General features: G+C 36.0%; 1 protein-coding gene across 7 annotated transcripts; it reads left to right on the plus strand.

Annotated features, from left to right (window-relative positions):
- Nucleotides 1–8,554: 8,554 nt before the first annotated feature.
- Nucleotides 8,555–18,229, plus strand: LOC107949789 (histone deacetylase 5). Of its 7 annotated transcripts, none has more exons than XM_016884547.2 (14): nucleotides 8,555–8,975; nucleotides 9,404–9,602; nucleotides 9,689–9,835; nucleotides 9,958–10,070; nucleotides 10,326–10,537; nucleotides 10,649–10,713; nucleotides 10,915–11,085; nucleotides 11,255–11,335; nucleotides 12,147–12,294; nucleotides 15,976–16,091; nucleotides 17,074–17,267; nucleotides 17,435–17,564; nucleotides 17,648–17,712; nucleotides 17,827–18,229. In XM_016884547.2, the coding sequence occupies exons 1-14, from the start codon at nucleotides 8,779–8,781 to the stop codon at nucleotides 17,990–17,992; spliced, it is 2,004 nt and encodes a 667-aa protein (XP_016740036.2). In that variant the 5' UTR covers nucleotides 8,555–8,778; the 3' UTR covers nucleotides 17,993–18,229. The 7 variants fall into 7 exon arrangements, 6 of the variants coding, with proteins under 6 accessions (XP_016740036.2, XP_040946025.1, XP_016740037.2 ...); XM_041090091.1 differs by having other exon boundaries at nucleotides 8,578–8,975; nucleotides 17,074–17,249; XM_016884548.2 differs by having other exon boundaries at nucleotides 8,578–8,975; nucleotides 12,147–12,279.
- Nucleotides 18,230–27,070: the final 8,841 nt, after the last annotated feature.

Below are 27,070 nucleotides of genomic sequence, written 5' to 3' on the forward strand. Positions count from 1 at the left end.
TAATTATAAATTAAATAAAAAAAGATTTTGTTTTGGTTTCTAGATTTTTCTAACTTAGCATTATTTTGCTCTACGTGTTTGATGTTAAATCGCTTTTTCCTAACTGTTTTGGTTGCATGAAATTGATCTACATTTGGTTGTTTCTAGCCACTCTTTTTCTCCCTTTTTATCTTCTTTTAGTTGTATGTTATTACTATTTACATATGTATTTACCTGTAAATCGGTATATATATATTAGTTGAGTTATTCTTTTGTTTGCAAGCCTTACAACAGTATATACATGCGCATTTCATCTAATATTATGATGCATTGATTTTGAAGTTTCTGCACTTATCACTAAACAATAGGACGAAGCTTAGAATTTTTGAACTGTAAATATTATGGGATTTAAATTTGTGTATTTACTAAATTTAAAATCCTATGCAGAAATGATAAAAATATAAATATTATTTTACCTGCAGGTCTCATCCTTATCCATGTCCAATCCATATGCTATCTAATATAGGTACGGGATAAGATCTCCGACGAATGGAGGAACATAGAAAAATAATGAGCATACTCATACTTGCTATAAAATAAATTTTTATCCTGCATCATTTTTTATTTATAAAGTGTGGTATATTTTAAATTGATTTAAACTTATTGTATTTTTTAAAATATTTAAAAACTTGTGATCAAACAGAAAAAAGAAAAGCCAAAGGCCCGAAAACATAATTTATCGTATTTTTTAAATATTTATTTTAAATTAAAAAAAATATTTGAAGAATATAGGGGCCAAATACAGGTTACCTTATTTTTAAAATTTTATACTAAGTGATAAAATTAAATTTGTAAAGTTTATCAAAAAAATAAAAACTAAATAAAATGTATAATTTTTTTTGGATCTTATTTGAATTATTTAATTTTTTTTATTAGCAAAATTCAGTTTCTTTAATGAGTTAAACAAATAAATATATAGTATATAGTAGGTACAGAGAAGCAAATAGATTGGAGAATTACTTGAAAATATTGACAATTTTATGTTTAAATTATATAGATACTTGATTTATCATATTTTTATAAAAATTTTACCATACAGGATAGGTATCGTGTTTTTAGGTCCTAGTTCCATTTTCCCAAGTACGATCTGGATGAGCGGATCATGCCATACTTACAGTTGGTGAGATTTGGGGACGTCGCATTTCGACCTGAGGGACTTGGTTGAGCAGTAGTGGTCACAGACCCACACCTTCATTATGCAGTGCAGGGAGTGCAATATCACATTGGAGGACGTTGCTATGCAACTTGGGTTACGAGTTGACAGTGACGGGTTAAAGCAAATTATTGGAACCTTCAGTAGTATGCCACATATTGCTTGAAAGGTCCCCTGGTGATGGTGAACAGAATTTCACGTGCTTGACATTGGTAAGGTTGAGAGCAAATTTCAAGGAGTTATCGAGCACTGCCACTGAGCAGGAGGTGATGTGTGCTGCTCAAGCCTATATTATGCAGCTGACTAGGGGTTACTTATGTCGGACAACACGTCTAATAGGGTCCACTTAAAGTACTTGCCTCTATTGAAGATTTCCATCGTGCTGGTACTTATAGTTGGAGATCAACAGTGTTGGCCATATTGTACTGTGACTTTTGTCGAGCAACAAAACATAGGGTAAGTAACATGATTGGTTGTGTGAGGCTGCTATAGTCCTAAGCTCTGTACATGATGCTTATAATACCCAATTTTAGCCCGGGCTCACATATGGAAACATAATCTTCAAGGATATGTAATCTTAGATATGTTATGCAATCTTAGATATGATATGCAATCTTAGATGTGATATATGCAATCTTAGATATGATATATGCAATCTTAAAAGATATGATTTTGTAATCTTAGAGATTTAATTTGTAGATACCTTTTAATCTTAGCCGTTGATATAATTGATCTGTACCGTTGGATTTGGGGAGGCTCAACTATAAATAGAGGCATCTCCCTTCATTGTAAGGGACTGAAGTTGGGAGTAATAATAACTCTTAAGAGTATTTCCTCAAATTTCTCTCTCTCTTGCGTTCTTATTTTGTTGATTTGTGTATAATTTATTTATTGATTTGGATATTGTTGATTTCAAATCTCTTTTTCCCTTATTATTTATTTTCAAATTCATTATTTTCAAATTTGTTTACATTTTATTTGGCCTTATATTTTTTTTATTTTATACTCTTTGTTTTAAATTCATTGGTCTTTGATTATTGATGCTATTTAATCCTCTATTTGTTATTTTAGTTTTTTTATTCTTAAACTAATTATTTTAATATTATTAATACTATTATGTGGCATCATTAATCTTGTATCATTATTATTATTTATTTTTATTTTTATTTTTATTTTTATTTTTATATTCATGCGCATGCATCGTTTTTATGTAATATATATATATTGTTTTATATATAGTATACGTATGTTTATATATATTTTATACACATGTTTTTATTTTTATTTTACTTCCGAACTTTTATATACATATATATACTTTTATATTTAGTTTCAATTTTTTTACTTTTGTATATATGTACATGTATGTATTTATATATTTTTCTAATGAATATTTTATATATATATATACGCACATGTCTATGTTTTTTTATTTTTTTAAATACAAACTTATATTTTCAACACATATGTTATAATATATATAAGTATATTTATATATTTTTCTTTATTTTCGTAAATGCATTATATATATTTTGTTATAAATTCTATAGTCCAAAATTTTATATGTAAACCAATGTGTATGTCTTTTATTCTTTATAATTTCATGTATATATTTTGAACCCTTTTTCTCTTTATATTTTTTTTTGTTTATTTCCTTCATTTGCTTATTGATTTATGTTTTCATTTATATTTTGTTCATTTGATACTTTACATGTCGTTGTTTTTCATGTACATTAATTTCGTTTATTTCTATGCCATTGTTGTATTTATTATTGTATTTTACACTTAATGTAGCATTACATCATTTTTTTACTCGATTTTAAAATTTTCAAAATTGAGATAATACTCGTATTTAGGATTTTCAAGAAAATTGAGCCTTGACGTATTGGGTTCCAATTTTCTTCGTTAAATCTAACAATCGAGAATTGCTCATTAATCAAAAAAATAAAATGAAAAGCTTGTTGTCGGGAATTTAATATTTTGTATCCTAACGTATTGGATGTGACGTATTGATTTCTCGAGACAAAGATTTTTTTAAAAAATAATAACAAAGGAAATATTCCAAGTTTAGGATTTTGAAAAATTTTGCCCTAACGTACTGGGCCTCGATTTCTTTATAAATCTTAAACAAATGAATATTCTTTTAAATTTTATTACACGAGTATTTTGGACTAATTCATTTTTGAGGAATTAGAATGTCGTGCCCTAACGCATTGGGTGTGACATTTTTTTTCTCCGAAATGATAAGAGTCTTAATAATTAACGTTTTTTAAGTTTTTATTAAGGATCATATTTTTAAATTTTCGACATTAAGACACTAATTAATTAACTAGGTACCAATTTTGGGCGTTACGAGGGTGCTAATCCTTCCTCGTACGTAACCGACTCCCGGATCCATTTTTCTAAAACATGTAGACCAAAGCTATTTTTAGGTGATCCAATCACACCTCAATAAAAGATCGGTGGCGACTCCCAATTTTTGTTTTTTTGAAGTCGACAACTAATTTTTGTTTTTTTCCAAAAATAAAAATAGTTTCGACAATGCCATTTCTAGCTGTTGTTAGGCACCAACCATATACGTGGTCACTTGTAAATAGGTAAAGACAAAATTATACTTAACATTTAACGACTCATAAGTGTGGATAATATTTTCCCAAGTTTAAGTGCTAACGTGTTTGTTTCGGTTTCAGATGGGTTACGTCTCTGGAAATTGGTGCGAGTAATACATTAACCATTGACTGCTAGATCATAGAGGCATCCGCCAAAGAGAAAGTAATATACATTGATTTAACTTAAGTAACATTGATTTAACTTATCCACTTGCAGTATGTGATTTGACCTATTTTGTTATATTGTACAGTTCCTGTGGATGCCGTATTTCGCACTGAATGTTACGATCCTTATTCCACAGCAGGTTCACGCCAAAGCCCATGTATGGTGCATTAACATGTCGGTGCTCAACTCTCAACCATTGAGTGGTTCAATGCCGATCGGGTTATGCAGCAATTTGTACCAGTTGATCCACAACAATTTGCTAATGTCCACAGTAAGACCATGAGGGGAAAAGACGAAGCGGATTAGAACATGAAACATTAACGTTATATAACACTATAGAATGTCCGGGAGGATAGACGACCTGAGATTCAAAACTGTATGTTTGATTTCAGTCCTTCGATTAAATACATACAGTGGTACATGACCGATGACGCAATTATTTATATGGTGGATAACTTATGATAGTACCGGATCACGACTATAGACGTGGAAGTCAACCTATGGTGGAGCCCGACCTAAAGGACCAATATATGGTGGAGCCCAACTCGGAAGACAAACCTTTGAACACATGCACTTCACCGGACCAATGGGTTGGTACTTTTGGTGATGGGTCCTAGAGCAATGTATATCATTCGGAGATAGACTATTCCAATTCAACTTACATGCAACTGCAACCACCGATAATATTTGATATGTTTGGTGACACCATGTACTCCACCCCGTCTCAGGCCATGTTTGGTCTAGCACCTGATCCTCTTAATGTATATAGTACACCCCAACGTCCACCCCATCAATGGAGGCTCGTAGACTGCTATACCCCGAATGACGATACCACTCTTAGTTTATTCCAATTTTGATACATATAAATTTCAAGTGTTATATCATATTTGTGGTATTGGTTTATAATTTCACAACTTATGTATTATTATTTTTTGTATATCTTATAATATTTTTGAAAGTATTAAAAGCTGTATAAATTAATTTTAAATAAAACTTTAACACTAAACAATACAAACTTCATTTCCATAAGACCATAAAATGAAAATATCGAGTACAACATTTAATTTCCTCTAGACCGTAAATATTAGCCAATATAAACGTTTCCATGGGGACACTTGCTCCGACTATGGCTGACTGTTCTACATATGATGCAATGTTTTGGATTGAACTCTTCTCTAATATCCATATAATTCTGAATCCTCGTCGTTGTTGGTCAACATTTGACTTTCTTACATATTGACCTATTTGGCAATATCTTAAACGCAGGCGATTGCACTTCTCATGTCAATATATTCCTCAATACGGGAAACTCGTTACCCCAAATATGCAATGTACGTTCAAGTGTGTACACATTGTCGATATATTATTCGACATTCAAATTGAAGATTGCACACACTATAACCATATGCGCATACGAGTATTGTAGTGTTTAGAACCTCCCTCACTCACAACGCTTGTTTCGAAGATCAACTCTGTAAGACTGTGGCGAATCTTTGACTGACTGCTGATGTACTCTATCACTCAGAAAGTTTTCAAGTTTTGGGTAGTTCTACATCCATCGACCTCGCCCTTTGAACGTTCTCTTCCATGCCATTCTTAACACCTTCGATGTGCACGTATCCTGCCTCCATCTGTTTTACTTGTCTCAACCCCATTTTGGGTATTAAGTTTGTCAGCTTGTAAAATGTGGCTGAGAAAGCTGGTGAAATTGGCAAGTGATGCGTATGCCTCAAGACGGAATTAACAGTTTTAATGAGGTTGATTATCTTATGAGCATATCGGTACCCATTATTAAAATATTGAGCCCATTGCCATGACTCTATGTTGCCCAACCACTGTCTGATAGAAGCATTGGACACCGCCATATCAGTTTCTAACCTAACCAGCTTATGTTTGAATCAGTGTAGTTTCAGCTCGTACCTTATGTATGTATCCCAATAAAACACGTTACCATCGCTTTTAGTAAATGGACTCAAAATATTTATAGATGCAAATTTAAATACAATATTTTATCCATGTTCACGATTTGTTTGCGCTAGTATTTGTTTTTGTACTCCTTGTACAAGTTTATAGCGATATGACGAATGTAGTAGATGGACCTTTACTGAACCTCGGATTGTTGAATCGTAGAACTAAGGCCTTTGAATTTGGCGGAGACAATGTAAATGTTGTCTTGCCTGACAAAATGCCTTCGTAAGTTCCTAATGAAAAATTCCCACGATGGCAAAGGCGATTGGTAGTACATTTCAATTACTGTATTGTGCGACCACAATCAGAAGTATCTGTGTGTATTTTTCATAAAGCCACGTTTCATCAACCTGCACAAGCGGCTTGCAATGGGAGAAGGCCCTAACACATAGATCAAAAGTTTAGAACAATCGATGAAAAACTCTTCTCCCCAGTTCAAGTTGTCCATTCGAGCCTCTGTAAGACAACGTTTGCAAGTCCATGACAATTCCTAGCACATACTCCACCATCGCTGAAATCCACCCCTGAAGTTTATTATATGACTCATCTTAGTCGTCGTACAATTGTTCCATGACTATTTGTTTTGCTCACCATACTTTTCTGTACGACACTCTGTACTGGAATCGGGTTTGCACGTCTGTAATCAATTTCGACACAGGAATGGTTGGGCTATCTTTCATTAATGGCATGATGCAGTTGCAGATACTTTTGACATCTAATTTCTGGTGGTCTTGAGTCATACGTGTGGCAGTGTATGTATGACGCTCTTCTAATTTTCATATTTGTTACTGTTAAGTCATCTATATAAATACAGCTCGAACTCGCTAGCCACACCCATCGTCAGCTCTTCAACATTCCCCAACATATAATATCGGTGTAGACTTGGTGACATTGTAATCAATTGACACCTTCATCCTGCACTGTTTGATGGCAAACATAAAGTTTGCATTGTTCCCGAACCGTTGCCCAACGAACAACTCTTCCAACTGCGAATTTGACATCGATCTGTGAGCAGGGACTATATCAGCATACTTAAGAAACTCGGATGCATGTGTTGCATCAGGATCTATGCTCAACATGTCGCCCCCAGGGTCATTCCGTAAAATAATGCCAAGACTTGGGTTACTAAAAGAAGGGACATGAGCATCTTCAACCTCCTCTGGATCTTTATCGTTAATATTGTCTGGAACCTCATCAATATCAGGGTCACTAAAATCTTCAACGTCCTGATTAGAATATTCACCATTATTGGTCCCTTATTTGACGTCTGCCTCGGTACCTATCACCTTCGGATGTATTTGTAAACTAGGACTCGGAATAGGGTTGTTATACGAACTCCCACCATAATATGGATTTCCGTGCATCTGCGATGTCCCTCCGTAGTCTAATTGATCTGTTCATTCAATATTAAGATCAAAGTCAAACTTGCGATGTTGACTTATTGGACTAACATTCTCAATTGGCTCTAAGTCAGTTAACTCAATAAATAACTCAACTGGTTGGGGGTTCTACTCCCAGTTGACCACCATATTTCCATCATAGTGCCCAAGTCATCATTATATAATAGTTGCATTTCACAAAATTTCAACGGATTTTTAAATATTGGGAACTTGTAAAATAATCTGGACATCAACCTTCCACAACGGTTAGCTATTTTCGCACAGATCTTCCTATTCATTTATTCTAGTTTCATAGTTTTATGGAATCGCAACCCTACTCTCTGCCAACCTTGAAATACACAACCAACATTACCTTCTATAATTTCACCATAAAAAAGAACGTACACAAAAAACACCGAGTTATTCATCTTCACTAGAATTTTTGAGCTCTCCTACTAAACACAACAATTTCTCTCTTTTCTTCTCTTCCAGTTCAACTGTTACAAAAAAGCCTAAACAATATTTATATATGTAAAATAATTAAGGTGGTGAAGCCATAAAAATAAAATATTATTTTTAAAAATTTTAAATTAAAAAGCAACATACTAAAATACACTGGTGGCGTCATTTTATATGGCACCACCAAATAAAATATTATTTAAAAAAATTTAAAAAATAACACATTTAAACAAAACATATAGAATATACTGGTGACGCTATTCTATATGATTCCACCAAATAAATATTATTTTTTAAAATAAAAAAAAACACATTTATTAAAAAAGATTTGACATAAAGTGGTGGCGCCATTTAGAATGGCTCCACCTAATAAAAAATTAAATTTTTTATAATTTTAAAATTTAAAAAAACTAAAAAAAAATTTACACGGGCACATACAAAAGTGGCGACGCCAAATATTTTGGCTCCACCACCATATTTATTTTTTGACTCTCCAATTTTTCAAAAAGAGTAGTATTTCTTTGATACTTATACAGGTGACGTCATTCTACATGACTCTACCACAAATGATGCCACCACAAAAATAATTTTTTTATTGAGCTTACTGACATGGTATATTAGTGACGCTAAACTTTTTTACTTCACCAATTTTTATTGTAAATTTCAGATTGTATATAATAAAAAGCATAGGTCATTTTCATAATTAATAAAAAATTTTAGGGTTATTTGTATAAAAAAAACCAACCTGCGTCGTTGTATACTAGAAAGTAAATGGAATATAGATCGTCGGTCAAATCAAACTAGTAAGTCGTGTCACTTATGGTCGTAAAAAGAAACTACATTCCCTTTTAAAGCTTTCCAAAATAAAGGGACAAAATGGGGGAACAAATTTCAAAATTTTAATTTTCGAACACAAATTTCGCTTACTTTGACTGCTGCTTCCTCTCTCACTTCTTCACTTGCTAAGACTCCGAGGCTAAGCAACACAGAGAAAGAGAGGGAGACATGATGGAGGAGGGATCAGGTGGGGGCAGGAGTAACTACAACCGCATGAACGATGCCAAAAATGAACGGCGGGTAGGCTTAATTTACGATCAGAGGATGTGTAAGCATCGAACTCCTTATGGCGATGATCATCCCGAGAAACCTGATCGAATCACTGTTATATGGAACAAGCTTGAACTCGCCGGCATTCCGCAAAGGTAATATTTTAAAAATTTCACCCACTAATCTGATATTTCCTTCCATTTTCTCCCGGTTTATTTCTGCTGAGAATTCCTTTTTAAAGTCAATTTTTAGAGTAATAAGTAAATGAAAATGATCTCTATTGCAAATTTCATTTCAAATCTTCAATTTATTTGAATTGGAAACGTATTGTTATCCTAAACCCTAATATCTAACTGTATAAGTTTGGATGTATAAGTTTGGACGGGCGGTGCCTTTAGCTGCTGATAGTATAAAAACAGTGTTGGCGGTGAGATTAAATACGGTAGCGATATTGTAGCGTGAAATAAAAAAAAAGTAAGCTAAATACACCGCATCGCACCTAATCACCCATCCAAACTCACCCTAATTTCATTTCTTTCTTATTTTTTTTTTAAATTTTGTTCTCGTTGTCTTTATCTTTTAGATGTGTGATTTTAAATGCAAAAGAAGCCAAGGATGAATATATTTGCGCTGTTCACTCCAAAAACCATGTTAATCTGATTCGAAATATAAGCTCCAAAGAGTATTCAAAGCGAAATCGGATTGCTTCCAAGTTAAATTCTATATATTTGAATGAAGGATCATCAGAGTCTGCATACCTTGCAGCCGGCTCTGTCATTGAGGTACATTATAAAAGTATTCTCTATAAACATTAGATTCGCATTTTAAAATTAAAAAACTGAAAACAGAAAATTTTTTTGTCATATAGGTTGCTGAGAAAGTGGCAAAAGGGGAATTGAATTCTGCTTTTGCTATTGTTAGGCCACCTGGACATCATGCTGAATATGATGAAGCAATGGGGTTTTGTTTATTCAACAATATAGCCATAGCAGCAAGTTTTCTACTTGATCAAAGGGTAAGAAACGAGAGCTAGATTTTACAAGTCAGAGTCATTTTTCCTATTTTTCAATGAAGCTTGCTAAGTCTTCACGGAAAGTTACAATATTGAATTTTTAATTCATTCATGTTTTCTTTCAGCCTGAACTTGGTATAAACAAGATTTTGATAGTTGATTGGGATGTTCATCATGGTAATGGTACTCAAAAAACTTTTTGGAGTGATCCTCGTGTTCTTTTCTTTTCTGTTCACAGGTACAGAACTAGTATGAGCCAATGATTTTTGTGTATCACTTTGTATATGTTCTTACCCTTAATTTGCTTGTGGCAATTGTATATGCTATTGGTTGTTTTTCATATTTTAAATCTTTTTTGCCATGTTTGTTCAACTTTTTCTTTTTTCTGTAAGTGCAGGTTTTCAAATTGAATATGTTTTTTTTTATGATATTTATTCGCATATTGTTGTTGCACCTAACTTATGTGAACGCTTTACTTTGTTTTCTCTTGCAGACATGAGTTTGGTAGGTTTTACCCTGCTAATTTTGATGGGTTTTACACCATGGTTGGAGAAGGGCCAGGTGCAGGATATAATATAAATGTCCCTTGGGAGAATGGCCGCTGTGGGGATGCTGACTATCTAGCAGTTTGGGACCATGTTTTAGTTCCTGTTGCTAAGGAATTTAATCCTGACATAATTCTAGTGTCTGCAGGGTTTGATGCAGGTTTGATGGTTATAAACCAACTTACGCATTGACATTGACAATTGTTGGAGTTTCGGCTGCTTTTAAGTCTCTCCATCATTATAAATCTTACTTATATGTTGTTTGTAACAGCTTTTGGTGATCCTCTAGGGGGATGTCGGTTAACACCTCATGGATATTCAGTTTTGTTGAAGAAGGTTAGTGATTCTTTTTTTATCATTTCCTTAACTTCTCCCTTTTGATTTCCCTGTGCCCAGTGTAGTTGATCTATAACTTTTAAGTACCCTTTCCCGTTCATAATTTTTTGAAGTGAGATCTACATTGTTGCTTCTTTTATTTATATCTGAAAAGATTGTTTTCTATATCTTTTCCATTTAATGCAACGTTTCTTTTTCCAGTTGATGGATTTTGCTCAAGGTAGGATTGTCTTGGCACTAGAAGGAGGATACAATCTTGATTCTCTTGCAAATTCAGCCTTAGCTTGCATGGAAGTTTTGTTAGAAGACAAACCTATTTCCGAATTGTCTGAGGCATATCCATTTGAGTCTACATGGCGCGTAATACAAGCGGTAATAATCTGTTAAAAGCTGTTGCTGAGCTTTTTAGCCACTCCTGCTGTTAGCAGAATTAACTCTGCTCTCTTTTCCTCCTTTTTACTTTGGCTCCTAATCAGTTGTTAGCAATTTGTGCTTGTTTTAGTCTTTTCTTTGGCTGAAGCATGCTTGAACTCTTTGCCAGGTTCGTCAGATGTTGAGTGCATACTGGCCAACATTAGCAGATAAACTGCCAACAAAATTGACTGATCAAAAAGCTCCTCCTGTAAGCTTTTTTTATCTTGATTGCAAAATTACTGTCATGCTTTCATCATGTCAAATTTGGGTAGTGGTTATTGGTAGATTAATATGCGTTGTTTTTATTAAATTTATCATATTCTGGAGATTTTAAAATTCATTAGCATAAACATAAATAGAAACTAGATTATGTGACATTCACGTTGTCAGTAAAGGAAACAAATTATACCAAAAAATATATAAAATCAACACCAATGATCAAACCCACACCCAAAGGATGTTAAATCTCCCAACTTAAGCCTTAACCACTCATTCATTTTGAGACTTCTTTTGAGGTTGTACTGTAAGCTATTTAATTTAAACACAATTATTGAATTATTGAATGACATAAATGTCCTTATAATAAAATTTGATGCTTTTAAAATTTTTGGTTTATTTGTCATTTCCCAATTGAGTTGGTGTTTGTTTAACTCGTGACACCAACTCATTCAAGGACATTATAAGTAGTATAGATAGATGCAACAATTACTTTATTCTCCTATAACCACTAAAGAAAAGGAAAAGTTTATTTATGATTAGTCCATGGATGGTTTGTGATGCTAAATCATGTGAATTTTGAATGCATCTAAAACCTCTTTATGGAAAGAAGAGTGTATTTAAATGGAAAATATGAAAAAATGTGCAAGATGAATGTTTTTGGTCCTTGTCATTAAGGATGAAGCCATTGGGAGAATCGGTGTCTTTGTGAGATACCTATGTTAGGGTTCTTGTTATTAATTTTAACGCAATGTTATTTGTTGCCCCTATACATCTTTCTAATATAGTTGTTTGCAATCCAGCATATTTTACTATCAAGCTCTGAATCTGATGATGAGGATGATGATGCTTCGAAAATCATTTCAAAAGATCTAGTTCAAGCTGTTGAGGATGTTGTAGAACCCATTTTGAATTTGAAGATTGAAGATTATCATGGTAATGAAGTGAAGAGTAAGTTCTTTTGTTTTTAGGCTTTATTTATCTATTGCAAAAACAGGTTTCAATAAAAGAGTTTTACATTTTTAGTTGTTTGTTTGACTAACAATTAACTTGTTAAAAGAAAAATGACTTATTGATCAACTAAAAGTAGCACTTTCTTTTTGGATATTTGTTGAGGTTTAGGTCTATCTCCCCCTCCTGCTCTTAGCCTTCCTCCTGCACCAACCCTGACAATGGAGTCCACCCATTCTGCAAACTCTCAAGTCCACTCCATTGATCCTCCTTCGGCTGAGGTTCCAACAGAGACAATACGCCCAAGCCAGCCAGTCGCTTCTTCTAGTTCTCTTCCTCACGATCCTTCCACTAGTGAATTAGATTAACTCTTCCCTTGGCAGGATCTATTGAGGTCAAGGCCAACTACTTTCTCGTTGGGCTCTTCAATACAAGTTTTTGATCCCCCACTATTAGAGAATCCTACTAAGGCAATACCTTTATTTCAATCAACTGCTCCTCCTAGTTCTCTACCATAAGATGCTCCTTTCGTTGAAATAGGAAGAAACTTTCCTTGGCGTGATCTTTTGGAGTCAGTACCAATGCCCATCTCACTCAATACCATTTTCAAACAGAAACAAAATCTTGAAGATCCTCCAACTGAAAAGGTCCCAACTAAACCTACTAATCAACCTAATGAGGGAAAGGATTGAAATTTTCTTTGTTAAATCTTGTTTTTTACTTTTCGTTAATTCGATGATATATTTCAACTTTATCAATAAATCTACTCCTTTTGTCTCTAATTGTCTTACTTATTTCAGAATCATTTTATTGTCTTTCTCACAATACTAAATTTTACATACTTGAGAGATTAAGCCAAACTCGATGTATTATGCATACAGGGTTTCTTACCATATTAATTGTTCAAGAACAGGCTGAAACGGGCTCTGATACCAATTTATAACATCCTCCACCTAATCCGGATCTTCGGATTACGCCACACAAATCTCAACTATAATCATTTTACTACAAATAAATACATTAAACCCAAATATGAACCGTCTCAGCAATCAATCTACTATAGAAATACAAATATTATAAAACTTTACAACTAATCTTCCCTAAAGCAATCATCTAATGTATACAACTTCATTAAATTGGATTCCTACATTACACTACTACACAACTCTGTATGCATAATATTCCAATACACTATTTTTTTGGTGTAGTCTTGGCATCGTCCCTCCAGGCGTAAACCAATGTCAAAATCTAAAACAGTAACAACATGAATAAGTTCATAAGAATTTAGTGAAAGTCAAATAAAAACACCTTAATGATTACTTACGAAGCTGAGGATCATTTTTACCATATGATTGTTTATTCAATTACTTTGGCAGATACTATCACAATTTTGGACTTACTCTTATGCGCCAACACTACACACTTACTCGTATCAATTCTTTATACTATTAGACTAACTTATAATCATTCCATACATCTCTGTACACTTCTCTTACTTAATATTCCCGTAATCTTGTTAAGTAATTTGTTGTGTGTCCCATTAAAAGAAACATTCGGGTATTTATACATATTATCACTGTTCTTGATCTAACTCCACTGTTCTTGATCTAACTCCACTGTTCATAGGATTGACACTCTAAGTAGGCCTCGGGCATGTTGGACATGTGTATCGTTCCAAGTCGCATGCTAGAGTTCGCGGTCCCTTCCAAGTGAACTCTTTGGGTGTATGCGAGCTGATACCGTGAGCTCCCTTCAACTCCTGCGGGCCGATATAGTGAGCTCTCTTCCACTCCCGCGAGCCGATACCGCGAGCTCCCTTTTCTTCTACCAACGTTGACGAAATCTTCACAAATTGCTCTATGTCATCATCAAATAACTGCAAAGTTTTCATTACCTTTCCGCCTCGAGTTTGTGAGCCCTCTCTTCACTCATCACATCCAGATTGTCCAAGTCTAAAATCTGATTTGGCTGTCACCACTTGCTGCGAATTTTGGCCTCGCTCCTCCTGCTCATGAGTCTGTTTGACCAAAAAAATATGACATTGTCTGGCCAAATGTTAATCAAACTTCATGAATCCCACCCTTGTTCTAGTAGGGAACTTGATTTTTATGCAAAAAGTTTCAATCATCGTCTTAGCCATCCGCATGATAGGGCGTCCAAAAATGGCGTTGTAGGTCATGGGATGGTCTACCATGAAAAATTGAACATATTTTGTAATAGTATGCTTAGTATCCCTGAGGGTAATAGGTAAAGTAATACACTTATGGTACGCTTCCCAAGTCAGTACCTCAACAACACCATCACTGTCAACTAGAATTCTCTTAACCTCAAACATGGCAATAGTTGATCGTTCCCTTCCTCGTCGCAAACTAAATCCTCGTCTTTCTCACTAAACTTTACCCGCCATTTCTCTTGCTGACGTGGCATCTTAAGCGAATTAACAGACATCACACTCTTGAGGTGCGTCTTCCTTTTTGTGTTGGATCTCTCATTTTTCATCTGTACCAATTTTAATATGTATCGTACCCCTGGCCTTCTGCTTGCCCTTATCAACACCTCACAAACCCTGCCTTGATGGTGAAGCTTCTTGTGTTACAAAATCTTTTAGTTAGCCATTTCTGACAGCGTCATTGATGGCATCTTTCAAAGAAAAACAATCTTCTATCTTGTGTTCTCTATCATTAAGAAAACTACATCTATCCCTTAAATTAGACCTCAATTGACTAGGCCGCATAGGTGGTGGACTTGGCAAAATTCCTAAGCTTCTCACCTAGTTAAGAATATAGGTACGCAAAATATTTAAAGGAGTGTAAAATTCAAATTTTCCACGGGGAACGTACCTTCTCGTGTGCTCGCCTTAGGGCCTCTGGAATGTCCTAGGCAACTCATTTTGTGAATGAACTCATTTATTGTCCCCCACCTTGGACTCGCAGGTTCTGGGAAGAATGACCTTGCTGGTTACGTGCACTCTGACGACTTCTAAACTGTCTATCATCCCTTAGAAAAGTACCACGGGCTACCTTCTTAATTCGGCTTCAGCGAACTTATGTGCCCTTTCATACAACAAGTCCGCCAAACTCTGTCCGCCAAACTACTGGCACTCTCTGTTGCTTGGACCCTCATGGGCTTACTCTTTCCTTGGGCCTTAGTTTGTTCCTATGTTGGTATAATAGCGCGTGTCCATTGAGTGTGGGTCTTTGTTAGACAATAGTTCGAGGTTGAATCTATGCTTGACAATAGTTTTAGGTTAAATATGTGCTCGACAATAGTGCATCTAATTGATTTCTAATGCAGGATAGTAGGTCAGGAGACATATTATGGCCATCTAGGCCTCATTTGGCAATGTTTAGATTGCTTGCGTTGTTGTTTGGTAATCTTTTTATTATTTGGACCAAAACTTCATTTTATTATTAATATTTTCAATTATTAATAGTAGATAAAATTACATTTTTAAATAATTTTAAATATCTTAATATGTATGTCAAGATTACTATTTGACAAAATGTGCAAACTATTCAGAAAATTACTAGGTAGTCAAAATTTTTTTTATTGAGCCATGTAAATATTCAAAAATCTTTTCATGAAAATGCCATTTATTTAAATAACTTTCTGAAAGCCAATTTTTGCGAAACAATCAAGTCTTGATTTTATTTGAAAGAATAAACTCCATGTTGAATGCAGATGAAGTAAATAGTGCCCTGTGGAGATCAAAGCTATCCAAGACTGACATTTGGTATGCCGGTTTCGGATCAAATATGTGGAAGTCAAGGTTCCTCTGCTATATTGAAGGTGGACAGGTATGCATTATGTTACAAAGATGGATGAATCCTTTCATATGAAATCAAAGATGGTTCTAGATCTGGTAACCTTAAGACATTAACTAATATCATAACCATGTGTCATTAGACCTAACGATTCATGTTTTTGTGTCGTGTTTGTTATAATCATGCTTAACATGTCTATATTTATAATTAGACATGTTAATACTCCATATTGTATAAATTTTTAGGCAGTTATCTATTTGTGTCCTATTTTTTGTGTGCGGGTGCATGCGCGTGTTTTTGTGTTATGCCGTGTAAAATGTCATGTTTTATTTAATTTTTTATGCTTTCTAATATTTCCATATCGAGGTATTTTTCTACTAAACTCGGGTTAGCAATTGACAGGTGGAAGTTGGAGGAGGATGGAAAATGAACTTTTTCTTAAAAAAACTACTATTGAAGTATGCCTTCATCCAATAGCTTTAGAGATTATGTAGTGTTTTCCTGATGTAGTTTCATAAGGCTTGCATAAGAGGAAAAAGTCTACATTTTAGTCACTTTTCATTAACTCCTTTACTTGGGAAACATATTGGGGTTATTAACCAGGATCTAGATGCTTCCCAAAAAAGAGCATAAGAAATGCATTAGCTTTGTCTATTGGAATGTCTGTTGTATTAGCTTTTACTCTATATTGTTTTTGATCTGATGTCCTTTTTTATGATTCTGACTCAAGTGTATCTTATACTAGCATATTCTTTTTATTTTTTAAATGCATTGGATACCCTTTGAAGGATCATAACCCTATACCCATAGTATGCATGAACATGGATGCTTCAAGAAAAATGAAGAGTCAAAGCAACATAGGTCTTTTGTTTTCTTGAGCACCATGGTTTTAGCACTGGAGCACCATTTCTCCTCATTTTCAGACCACTTCTCCCCCATGCTTTTTCTTTTTTCTTCGCTTATCCCACTTTAATCTACTTAACGTTAATCATGAAATTCGTAAATATGATTCTAGGTCATAGGCATGAAAAAGCTGTGTTCTGGTTCTGTGGATAGAAACCCTCCAAAGGAGACTCGCTGGAAAACTTTTCCTCATCGTCTTTTCTTTGGTCGTGATTTTACACAAACTTGGGGTCCCGGAGGGGTTGCTTTCCTTGATCCTCGAAGCAACAGTGAAGATAAAGCATACATGTGCCTCTATAAGATCACATAAGTTCTTCTATATTGAACTTTTCTATTTTAAATTTTTTCCTCTTAGATTGGTGATAAATTCAATCTCTGTTGCAATTCTTTAGAGACAACTCTTGGATGTGTTTGATCAGCCTGCTTGAGTTTTAACTCTCTCGAAATTGTCATTTCATTGGCATCTTAAACAGGTTAGAGCAGTTCAATGATGTTCTGCTGCAGGAAAATGTTCCTGATCATGACATGAATTCTCCTTTATTTGATCTAAATGCTTTAGACTCTATACTCAATGAAGGTTCAATTCCTGTGGAGGCTGTCAAGGTAATCCATGTAACATTTGCATTTTCTGCTGTCAATGTTTTAAGGGTTATGCCGTCTTACAAGCAATTATGTTTTTCTTGCAGAGAGGTTGGTACCATAATGTTGTCTACCTTGGAATGGAGGATGATATACCTATACTGACTATGACATACGCTTAAACACACTTTCTTGGCAACTCGATTACCATTCCCTGAACTCATCTAAAAACCTCTGCATAATTTGTATAATGCTTTTGCTTTTTTGTTTATTCGATGATGTTCAGGTGTCCCCTCTCTGCGATGGAAAGCTTTAAGTCGGGAGAGATTCCTTTATGTGCTCCTAGCAAAGATTATGCTGACACCTTAGTAAGAGGCCTTGTTGAAGGCAAACAACTTTCGGAAGAGGAGGCGACAACTTACATTCAGGTGGCATCCACCAAACCCTTATGATTGCTTATTGCAACTCTTTGTTGCCATATTTTAGATGCAAATTTCTGAAGTAGCCATTAATGGTACAGAGTTAAGCCATTCTTGTCCCAACAATTGACAATAGATGATAGGGTAATCTCCTGCTATTATGTGTGATATTGATCCATTGTGTATTTAATTGGTATTTAAGCAGCTGTATAACTAACAAATATTCTGATTGTATGTTGTCCGAATTCAAGTGAGGGTTGGATTAGAGCATATGTTGGATATGAATATATATGTTTATATATATATATATATATTCAAAACTACTTGAAATTGACTAAAAAAAAACTTAAATTTGAAGGTCATTGTTGAGTCAAGCACAAGGAGTCCAGCTATTGCACTAGCTGAATTCGAATGTCCTAATGTTTGACTGAAGTGACTAGCAAAATTAATCGATTTTTTTTGTATTTTTAATTAATGTTAGAAATATCTCAATTCTAGCTTAAAAACATAAAAAAGTCAAGCATGAATATTGAGTTGATTTTTACTTAGTAATCAAATTTAATTGAACCTAATGAAGCAAATTTGATTGTCTGGAATTGAGTTAAATTTTAAAATGTAACAAAAATGGAGTTTTCGAGTCAAGCATAATAACCTCATATGTTTTACAACATGGGCTTAATTCGTCGTGGCTTACACCAGCGTTGGACTCAAGTAGTATTCTTTTAACCATCTTGTTCTTTTATTTTATTTATTTACTTATAGATTATTAGAAAGAGTATAATGGTATATTTTTATCCTATACTTCTTAAGGTATTGTTTTTTTGGCGGAAAAAGAAAGTTCAAAGGAACCTTAATACGGTCTAGCTACATTGTGGCAACAAGGCCGGTCCTCCCTTGATCAAAAACATTCCACCAGAGTACCGGACCATCTGGAGGTCTATCTAAAACACACAAATTAGATCCACCTGCTCTTCTAATTTTGGCCATAACATCAGCCCAAATGTTTTGTTTCCTATTAACGTGTCTGAACATTTCTCTACGTGTCTGAATTAACCATGCTTTGTCATTCTCCACCTCAATACTTCAGTATCTCCTGTTTAATACTCATGCCGGAAGTTTCATTGGAAATTTTGAAAGGGTTTAAATAAAAAAATTAGATCCATTTAAAATATGGGTTAGATTTGGAGTTCGAACATCCAAGACTCGAGCTTGACCCAACATATTTTTGTTATGCTTATAACATATTACTAGAAACCTTATCACACACGCATGCATGTGGAAGTCATATATTTAGAATATAGAGGTGTGTTTAAAAGTAACATACAATAAATAATAAAAATATGGTTTAGAATTAATTAATAGTAGCACGTGAAAATGTATGATATTAAAATGAAAAAAAATCATATCAAATTGTGAGTAAAATGAAATTTCAATACAAAAACATATCAGATTAAGAATACTAAATGAATATTGTTAACTAATTGGATTAACAAAGGAAGTGGTAGTTTGATTGGTGGTTCACCTGAAGCCTAGGCAGAGAGCTATTGAGGTTAGGTTGGTCTTTTTTATGGTCGAGTTGAGAAGAAGGAAAAGAAAATAGTGGAAGTAGAAGAAGTGTCTTGTAAGCTGTCGCATGAGCGTTTTATAGTGGGAGACAAGATTGCCTACATGTTTAGAGACTATTGGCATTGAGGTCTGATTTGGTTTTCTGGCAGTGACGTTGATATGATGTACTAAAATATGATGTCTTAGGACAACTAGGTAATCAATGATTCTGAAATTCCCATGTGTGTCTCACATATGTTTAGTAAAGGAGTGGTGTTGTATGAGGTTTGCCCATGGTAAAGAGTGGAAGGTACACTAGCTTGGTCAAGTTCGCCAGATACACATGGTTTGCTAGAGGACCAACTCTGCTGGAGGCCACATGTTGGGATACGTGGTGTAAGTATAACAATTGCCTCCCAAACGATTGTTGAGAGGGTCGCAAAATGGTAGGAAAAGAATTTCTTTGACTAAGAGTAGTTATAACGAAATTTGATTTTGTAAATTTAAAGTGATATATGCATTTTAACTTGTTTAAGAAATTATAGAAGTGTGTTTTGATTGAACGATGCGTTTGTTAAATTTTCTAGAAAATCACAATAAATGATTATAATCCATTCACGTGTTTTATTATGAGTGGGTAAATTTATATTATTTATGAGGATAATGTGCGAGTGGGTGCATAATAATGTGTTGAATAAATTTATAATAACTGAAGAGTTTTTTATTTGTTGATAAATAGAGAATCGAAGAATTGGCTTTAAGTGTTCTTTTTCAATGTTTAAAATTTCTTTCATTCTTTGAAAATCTTTTCGATTCATTTCTACTTTGGACAATTCATTTCTGCTTTGGATCGTTATTTGTGATAAACTTTCAAGAACTCATAAAAAATGACTTGAGAACTTCCATATATTATTTACAAACTGATAACCAGTATATATAATACAAGCAGAGAGTAGTTAGTTAACAACTGCTATTAACAGAAACTAACAGCTAACTGTAACTAACCGTTATTCCTAATATACCCCATGCTCACTCACTTTCCTTTCTCGTCACCCCTGATTAAACAAAACTAATTCATAGCAACAATCTGGAGCTTTTCACGAAACTTGTTAAACATTCCTGCCGATAATGGTTTAGTGAGTATATCAGCCACCTGTTCCGAAGTAGGAACATGACCTACTTGAAGCGTCCCATTTGCCACTTTCTCTCTGACAAAGAACACATCCAACTCTACATGCTTGAACTTTGGAGTGCATGACAGGATTTCCTGCAACTGCGACTGCTGCTGAGCTGTCACACCAAATCAACCCCTTCCTTGAAACTGCAACATTCAACTCATTTAGTAAGGATTGAAGCCACACCATTTCGGCAGCAAGATGCGCAACACTCCTGTATTCGGCCTCTGCAGTCAATCTAGACACTACATGCTGTTTCTTTGAGCTCCAAGAAATCGGATTTCCTCCAAAAAACACGCAATATCCAGAAGTAGACCTGCGATCATCACTATCCGACCCCCAGCTAGCATCTGAGAAACCTTCAAGCAGAAACTTTGAAGCGCTAGTAAACTTCAGGCCATAGTCCAACGTACCCTGTAAATACCTTAAGATCCTCTTGACAGCCTTGTAGTGCAAGTCCAAAGGCTTATGCATAAACTGACATACCTTGTTAACCGAATAAGCTATGTCAGGCCTGATGATCACCACGTACTGTAACGCACCAACGATGCTTCTGTATTGATGCTCATCTTCAACAGGACTACCAGTAGTGGCGGATAAGTGACAATTTGAAACCATTGGCGTTGGTAAACCATTCGCTCTATCCATGGAAGTTTTTCGAAGTAAGTCTCGAATATACTTCTTTTGCGACAGAATCATTCCTTCAGAGGTGTACTGAACTTCTATACCAAGAAAATAACTCAGCTTCCCCAAATCTTTTAGAGAGAATTTGATGTTCAATTGAGTAACAAACTGATTAACAGCCTGAGGATCATTCCCAGTGATTATAATATCGTCTACATAAACTAAAACATAAAGAAGCTGAGCACCTGCTCGAAGAATGAATAGGGAACTGTCTGCTTTGGAGACTTCAAACTTGGAGGCTAACAAGTAGTCTTTTAACTTGTGAAACCAGGCCCGAGGGGCTTGTTTGAGACCGTACAAGGCCTTCTTAAGTTTGCATACAAGAGGCTCCCTATGTACTCCATATTTTTCAAAACCTAGTGGCTGTAGCATATAGATGTCCTCACTTAAGTCACCGTTCAAAAATGCGTTGTTGACGTCAACTTGCCTAAGTGACTAGTTTAGAGATACAGCAAGTGAAAGAACAACTCTGATTGTGGTTGGCTTCACAACAGGGCTGAAAGTTTCTCGAAAATCTATGCCAGCTTCCTGCAAAAAACCTTTAGCAACCAGCCTACCCTTGTATCTAGCTATTGAACCATCTGCATGCCTCTTGAGCCTAAAAACCCATTTGCATCCAACTGCTCTCCTATCTGCAGGTAGAGACACTAAATCCCACGTATGATTAGCAAGAAGTGCATCATATTCTTCCTGCGCTGCCTTTGTCCAAGCAATGCTTTGAAAAGCCTCAGTGATGGTTGTAGGCTCATGTTCATCTAGAATGGAAGAAAATACCTTAGGTTTAAAAACACCACTTTTCGAGCGCGTCTGCATGGGATGACTATTTGTACGTGTAGGTCTCAATTGAGCTGCTGCACTATTCTCAGTCTGTCTAGTAGTAACCACTTCCTCACCTACTGTTGGAGAACCACTAGCACCACTGCTTGCAGGTGACTCGTCATTCACACCAATGACCTCATTTACTGCTGGAACATCACTAGGAGAAGATTGAAAATTTTGTGACAAACCAGGTTCATCCTGTGAGATTCTGTCTGACCGGAAAGGTGGTTGTCCAGAATACACCTAAGGTCTCACCAAGGAAAGAATAGACCGTTGATGACTCGCTTGTACAGAACCAACTGTAGACTGCTTAAAAAATCCATCATGAAAAGGAAATTTTATTTCATCAAATCTGACATGTCTCGACAGAAATATTCGACCGTTCTCATCCATGCACCTATAACTTTTGGTGTTAGCAAGACTGCCAAGAAAAACACATAGTCGAGACCGAAAATTAAACTTTTGCTGTTGAAATGGCCTTAGATCAGGGAAACATGCACAACCAAATACCCTTAATGCCCCATAGTCAGGTTTTCTTTTGTACAGCTTTTCATAAGGACTCGAGTAACTCAGCACAGGAGTGGGCAGTCTATTTGTCAAGTACACTGCATGCGAAAAAGCGTAGAACCAGTATTCTAAGGGCATACTCGACTAAGCTAAAAAAGATAGGCCCATGTCTACTAACTGCCGGTGTTTTCTTTCAGCAAGACCATTCTGCTCCGAGGTGTACGGACAAGTAACTCTGTGCAGCACACCTAGTCGAGACAACTCTTTGCACAACACACGATACTCACCCCCACCATCTGTTTGAAGCACTTTAATAGAGCAACCAAATTGAGTTTTAACCATTTGATGAAAAGCTAGAAAACAACTAGCCATTTCAGACTTAGTTTTGAGAAAGTAAAGCCAGGTATAACGGCTGTACGCATCAACAAACGAAACATAGTAGGAATATCCATTTGAAGATAAATGAGCTGGTCCCCAAACATCCGATACCACAAGTTCAAACGGATAAGAGTACACTGTGGATGAAGTAGGAAAGGGAAGCTTGTGAGCTTTACCCAACTGACAAGATGAACAAACTGACTTCAACATATTATTTTTGAAAGAAATTTTACAATCCTTCCATACATGTGAAAGAATGTTGTTGCAAGGGTGGCCAAGCCTGTTGTGCCACAAGGAAGAAGACACCATCTGAGCATTGTTGAGTGAACTGGATCCCAAAGAAGAGCTATGTTCGGTGGTGACAGGTCGAAAAATAGAATTAGAAAACTGAAACCTGTACAACCCTTCATGCATTCAGCCCTCTAATAGAATCATCCCTGTCTGAATGTCCTTCACAAAACACAACACGGGGTAAAACTCAAAATAAACACCATTATCTCTAGCAAACTGACCCACTGACATTAAATTTTTGCACACTTCTGGAACATGCAAGACATTCTGAAGACGCAAGAGTCTAGATCCAGCAACAAGTGAAGAAGAACCTATGTTAGCAATAGAAACTGATTCGCCATTGCCCATAGTAACACGATTGGTACCTGAATAAGGAGAGGAGATTGCGATATTTGACATATTAGGAGTGATGTGGTTTGTTGCACCAGAATCCGGATACCAGACTGAATCTAGCTGTGAGGACGTAGGGCTTGAGACGAAACCTGACTAGAAGATGATTGAGTATTTAAGCCACAACAATGAGTCAAGGACGAGCCAACCCCTGAACTATGTAACTGATGACAGTTGACTTGTACTGAGGTAGACGACCCATCAGAACCAGAGAAATTCTCATCAAATCTATGATAACAGGTTTGAACTATGTGACCTATCTTGCCACATAACTGACATTGCGGTCTAGTACGTGACCAACCTCTTCCAGTGCCACGAAACCTGCCACGAGACGACGCACGACCTTGCCCCCTGTAACCCTGCTTCGGCTCCTGAGAGTAATTAGAAGACTGAGTAGACGTTTTTAAATCAGACTCAGTACCTTGCTGTCAAGAAACCAAATTAGCTTGACAAGGTATCTCTGTGATTATCTCCTGTTGTCTTGCTTCACAATCCAGCAACATTTCAGTTACCAATTCAAGAGACATCGGAGTTGCAGAAGCAAGCACCCTAATGGACTCAAACTCAAGCGAAAGACCAGCCAAAAGAACACTTACTTGTTCTTGTTCAGAGACAAAACTACCAGCAGCAGTTAGGCTGTCACTAAGTTGCTGTACATTTGCCACATAATCTTTAATAGAAAGATTTTCTTTCTTGAGCGAATAGAGGGCATGATGTATGCTGGAATTTTTACTGGCTGATTTAGCACTAACCTTATTTCAATTGCAGACCATATTTCGAAACTTGTTTTGGCCTTTGCAAGATGAATTAAAACTTCATCTGTCACAGTGGACAACAACCAAGATGCTAAGAACTTATCTTGCTTCTTATGAACAAGAAAGGCTGGATTTTCAAGGCAGAGTAACAGTACCTAATACGAAACCCTCAAGATCATAACCTTCAAGAATCAGTAAAAGCTGATGTTTCCACGACAGGTAATTGTGAGACGCGAGCTTGATGGTGTCATGTTTTGAGAAATATTGAACAGATGGTATACTTTCAGGAATCAAGTCAGTAGCCATAGAGGCGAAAAAGAAAAACTTTAACCCAAGAAAACCTTGGCTCTAGATACCATGATAAACTTTCAAGAACTCATAAAAAATGACTTGAGAACTTCCATATATTATTTACAAACTGATAACCAGTATATATAATACAAGCAGAGAGTAGTTAGTTAACAACTGCTATTAACAGAAATTAACAGCTAACTGTAACTAACCGTTATTCCTAATAATTTGGCCATCTTTATTTGCTTTCTGCTAACGGAAATTCACAACTCCACAAATCTTTTACTTGATCATTTTTTCTTGTATCCCTCAGTCTTTTCTTCCTATCTTTCCTTCCTTCCTCAAATTTTCTTTTCTGGAGTGTAGTTCCCCTACTACTCTGATGTCAAGATTCTCGAAGATAAATCCTCCATTCTCGGCTTTCCTAGCTTGTCTACTAGTTGGATCCTCAATAGAAGGCATAGGCAAGGTGATAATTTCTGACTTACAGGGATACACCCATCAGATACAACATGGTGGTTTACATGTTTCTTGGGAAATTTGTTTTCCCTTCATTGTTTTTGTTCTTGGGGTGAACTAATGAAAAGGTCGACTAAGCAACACTAATAACTATCTCTTTCCCCTTTGGAGGAGATGTTTGGTTATGAGAGGTTACACATCTCTTTTTTTAGTCAACCTAGAACAAGGTAAGGATCTGCCTCAAAATTCGATAGGGTCTTTTTTTCCCCCTCTTCCCAATTTTCTCCAGGTCCCAATTCATGGCAACTCCTACTATAACATCGAGTAGAGATTACTCCAGCATCGCTCACCTCTTCACCTCAGGGGTTTAAGTTTAAGCCTTTTGTTGAAGTCAACCCCCATGCAGCAGCCAAGGTGACCATGCAAGGTGGCCATGCAGGGATCGTGCTTTAACAGCAAACCGAAACTGCATTGTTTCATTTGGTTACTCAAATGAACATTTTGTGTTTTAGTTTGTTTTGAACTAAGTTGGTAACTGTATTTTGATGTAATTAGATGCTGAATGACAAGTTTAGGTAGAAGTTTTTGTTTTTCAATCAAGTTTACCAAGTTACTAGGCAATTTAGTGGTGTTAGGTATGTTATTAGGTGATTACTTGTTTGTTTTACTTGTTGACTAATATATGTAATGGCTTAATGCCTTGTTGATGTGTTAATGAAAAGAATCAGCTCATTTTCATTCAATCTTCTTCTCTCTTTTCTGTTTTTTCACTAGCTAGTTTCATTTTCTGTTTCTGCTTCCGAGTTTGTTTCTTCACCAAGGCTCGAGGCTTGCTATTCAAGCAAGATACAAAACAGCCTGTTGCTGCCTCTTGCACCAACAATTGGTATCGAGAGCTCTTGTCTTAGTGGACCTGTTGCCTCAAATCAAGGAACCTGATGGCTTCTTCAGGATTTTCACCAGCAGCCCCACCAGTCTTCAATGGAGAAGGCTTTCACATATGGCTGGTCAAGATGAAGACTTACCTATAGGCCTTCGATCTGTGGGAAGTTGTTAACACAGATGCTGAGCCAGCACCACTGAGGGCTAATCCCACAGTAGCTCAGATCAGACAACATGCTGATGAGAGGACCAAAAGGCACAAAGCCATGTCCTGTATTCAGAACTGTGTATCAGATGTCATCTTTACCAAAATTATGGCCTGTGAGACTCCAAAACAGGCCTGGGACAAGCTTAAGGAGGAGTTTCAAGGCACTGAGAGAACAAGGCAACAGCAGCTGTTGAACTTGAGAAGGGATTTCGAGAATTTGAAGATGAAGGAAAAAGAAACAGTGAAGCAGTATTCAGATAGAATTATGGCAGTGGTTAACAGCATAAGGCTCCTAGGTGAGCACTTTGATGAGGCAAGAATTGTGGAGAAAGTCCTCTCCACTTTGCCTGAGAGATATGAGGCCAAGATATCCTCCCTAGAGGACTCAAGAGACCTTGCTAGCATCTCTTTGACTGAGTTAATCAACACCTTCTATGCTCAGGAACAAAGGAGAGCTAGCAGAGCTGAAGATCACCAAGAAGGTGCATTTCAAGCCAAGGCCAGAGAAGCCTCAAGCACCAATGCTCAAAGAGGCAAAAAGCCTTGGAAAAACAGGCCTAAGCCTGATGCTGCAAGGAGCAATGACCAGCCCTGCAGATATTGCAAGAAGCCTGGCCATCCAGAAGACAGATGCTGGTTTAGGCCAGATGCAGTATGCCAACACTGCAAGAAGAAGGGCCATGTTGAAAGGGTCTGTAAAAACAGGAGTAAGCCAAGGCAGAATCAA

This window comes from Gossypium hirsutum, chromosome D03 (genome assembly GCF_007990345.1).
Source record: "Gossypium hirsutum isolate 1008001.06 chromosome D03, Gossypium_hirsutum_v2.1, whole genome shotgun sequence".
In the NCBI taxonomy this organism is placed as follows: Eukaryota; Viridiplantae; Streptophyta; class Magnoliopsida; order Malvales; family Malvaceae; genus Gossypium; species Gossypium hirsutum.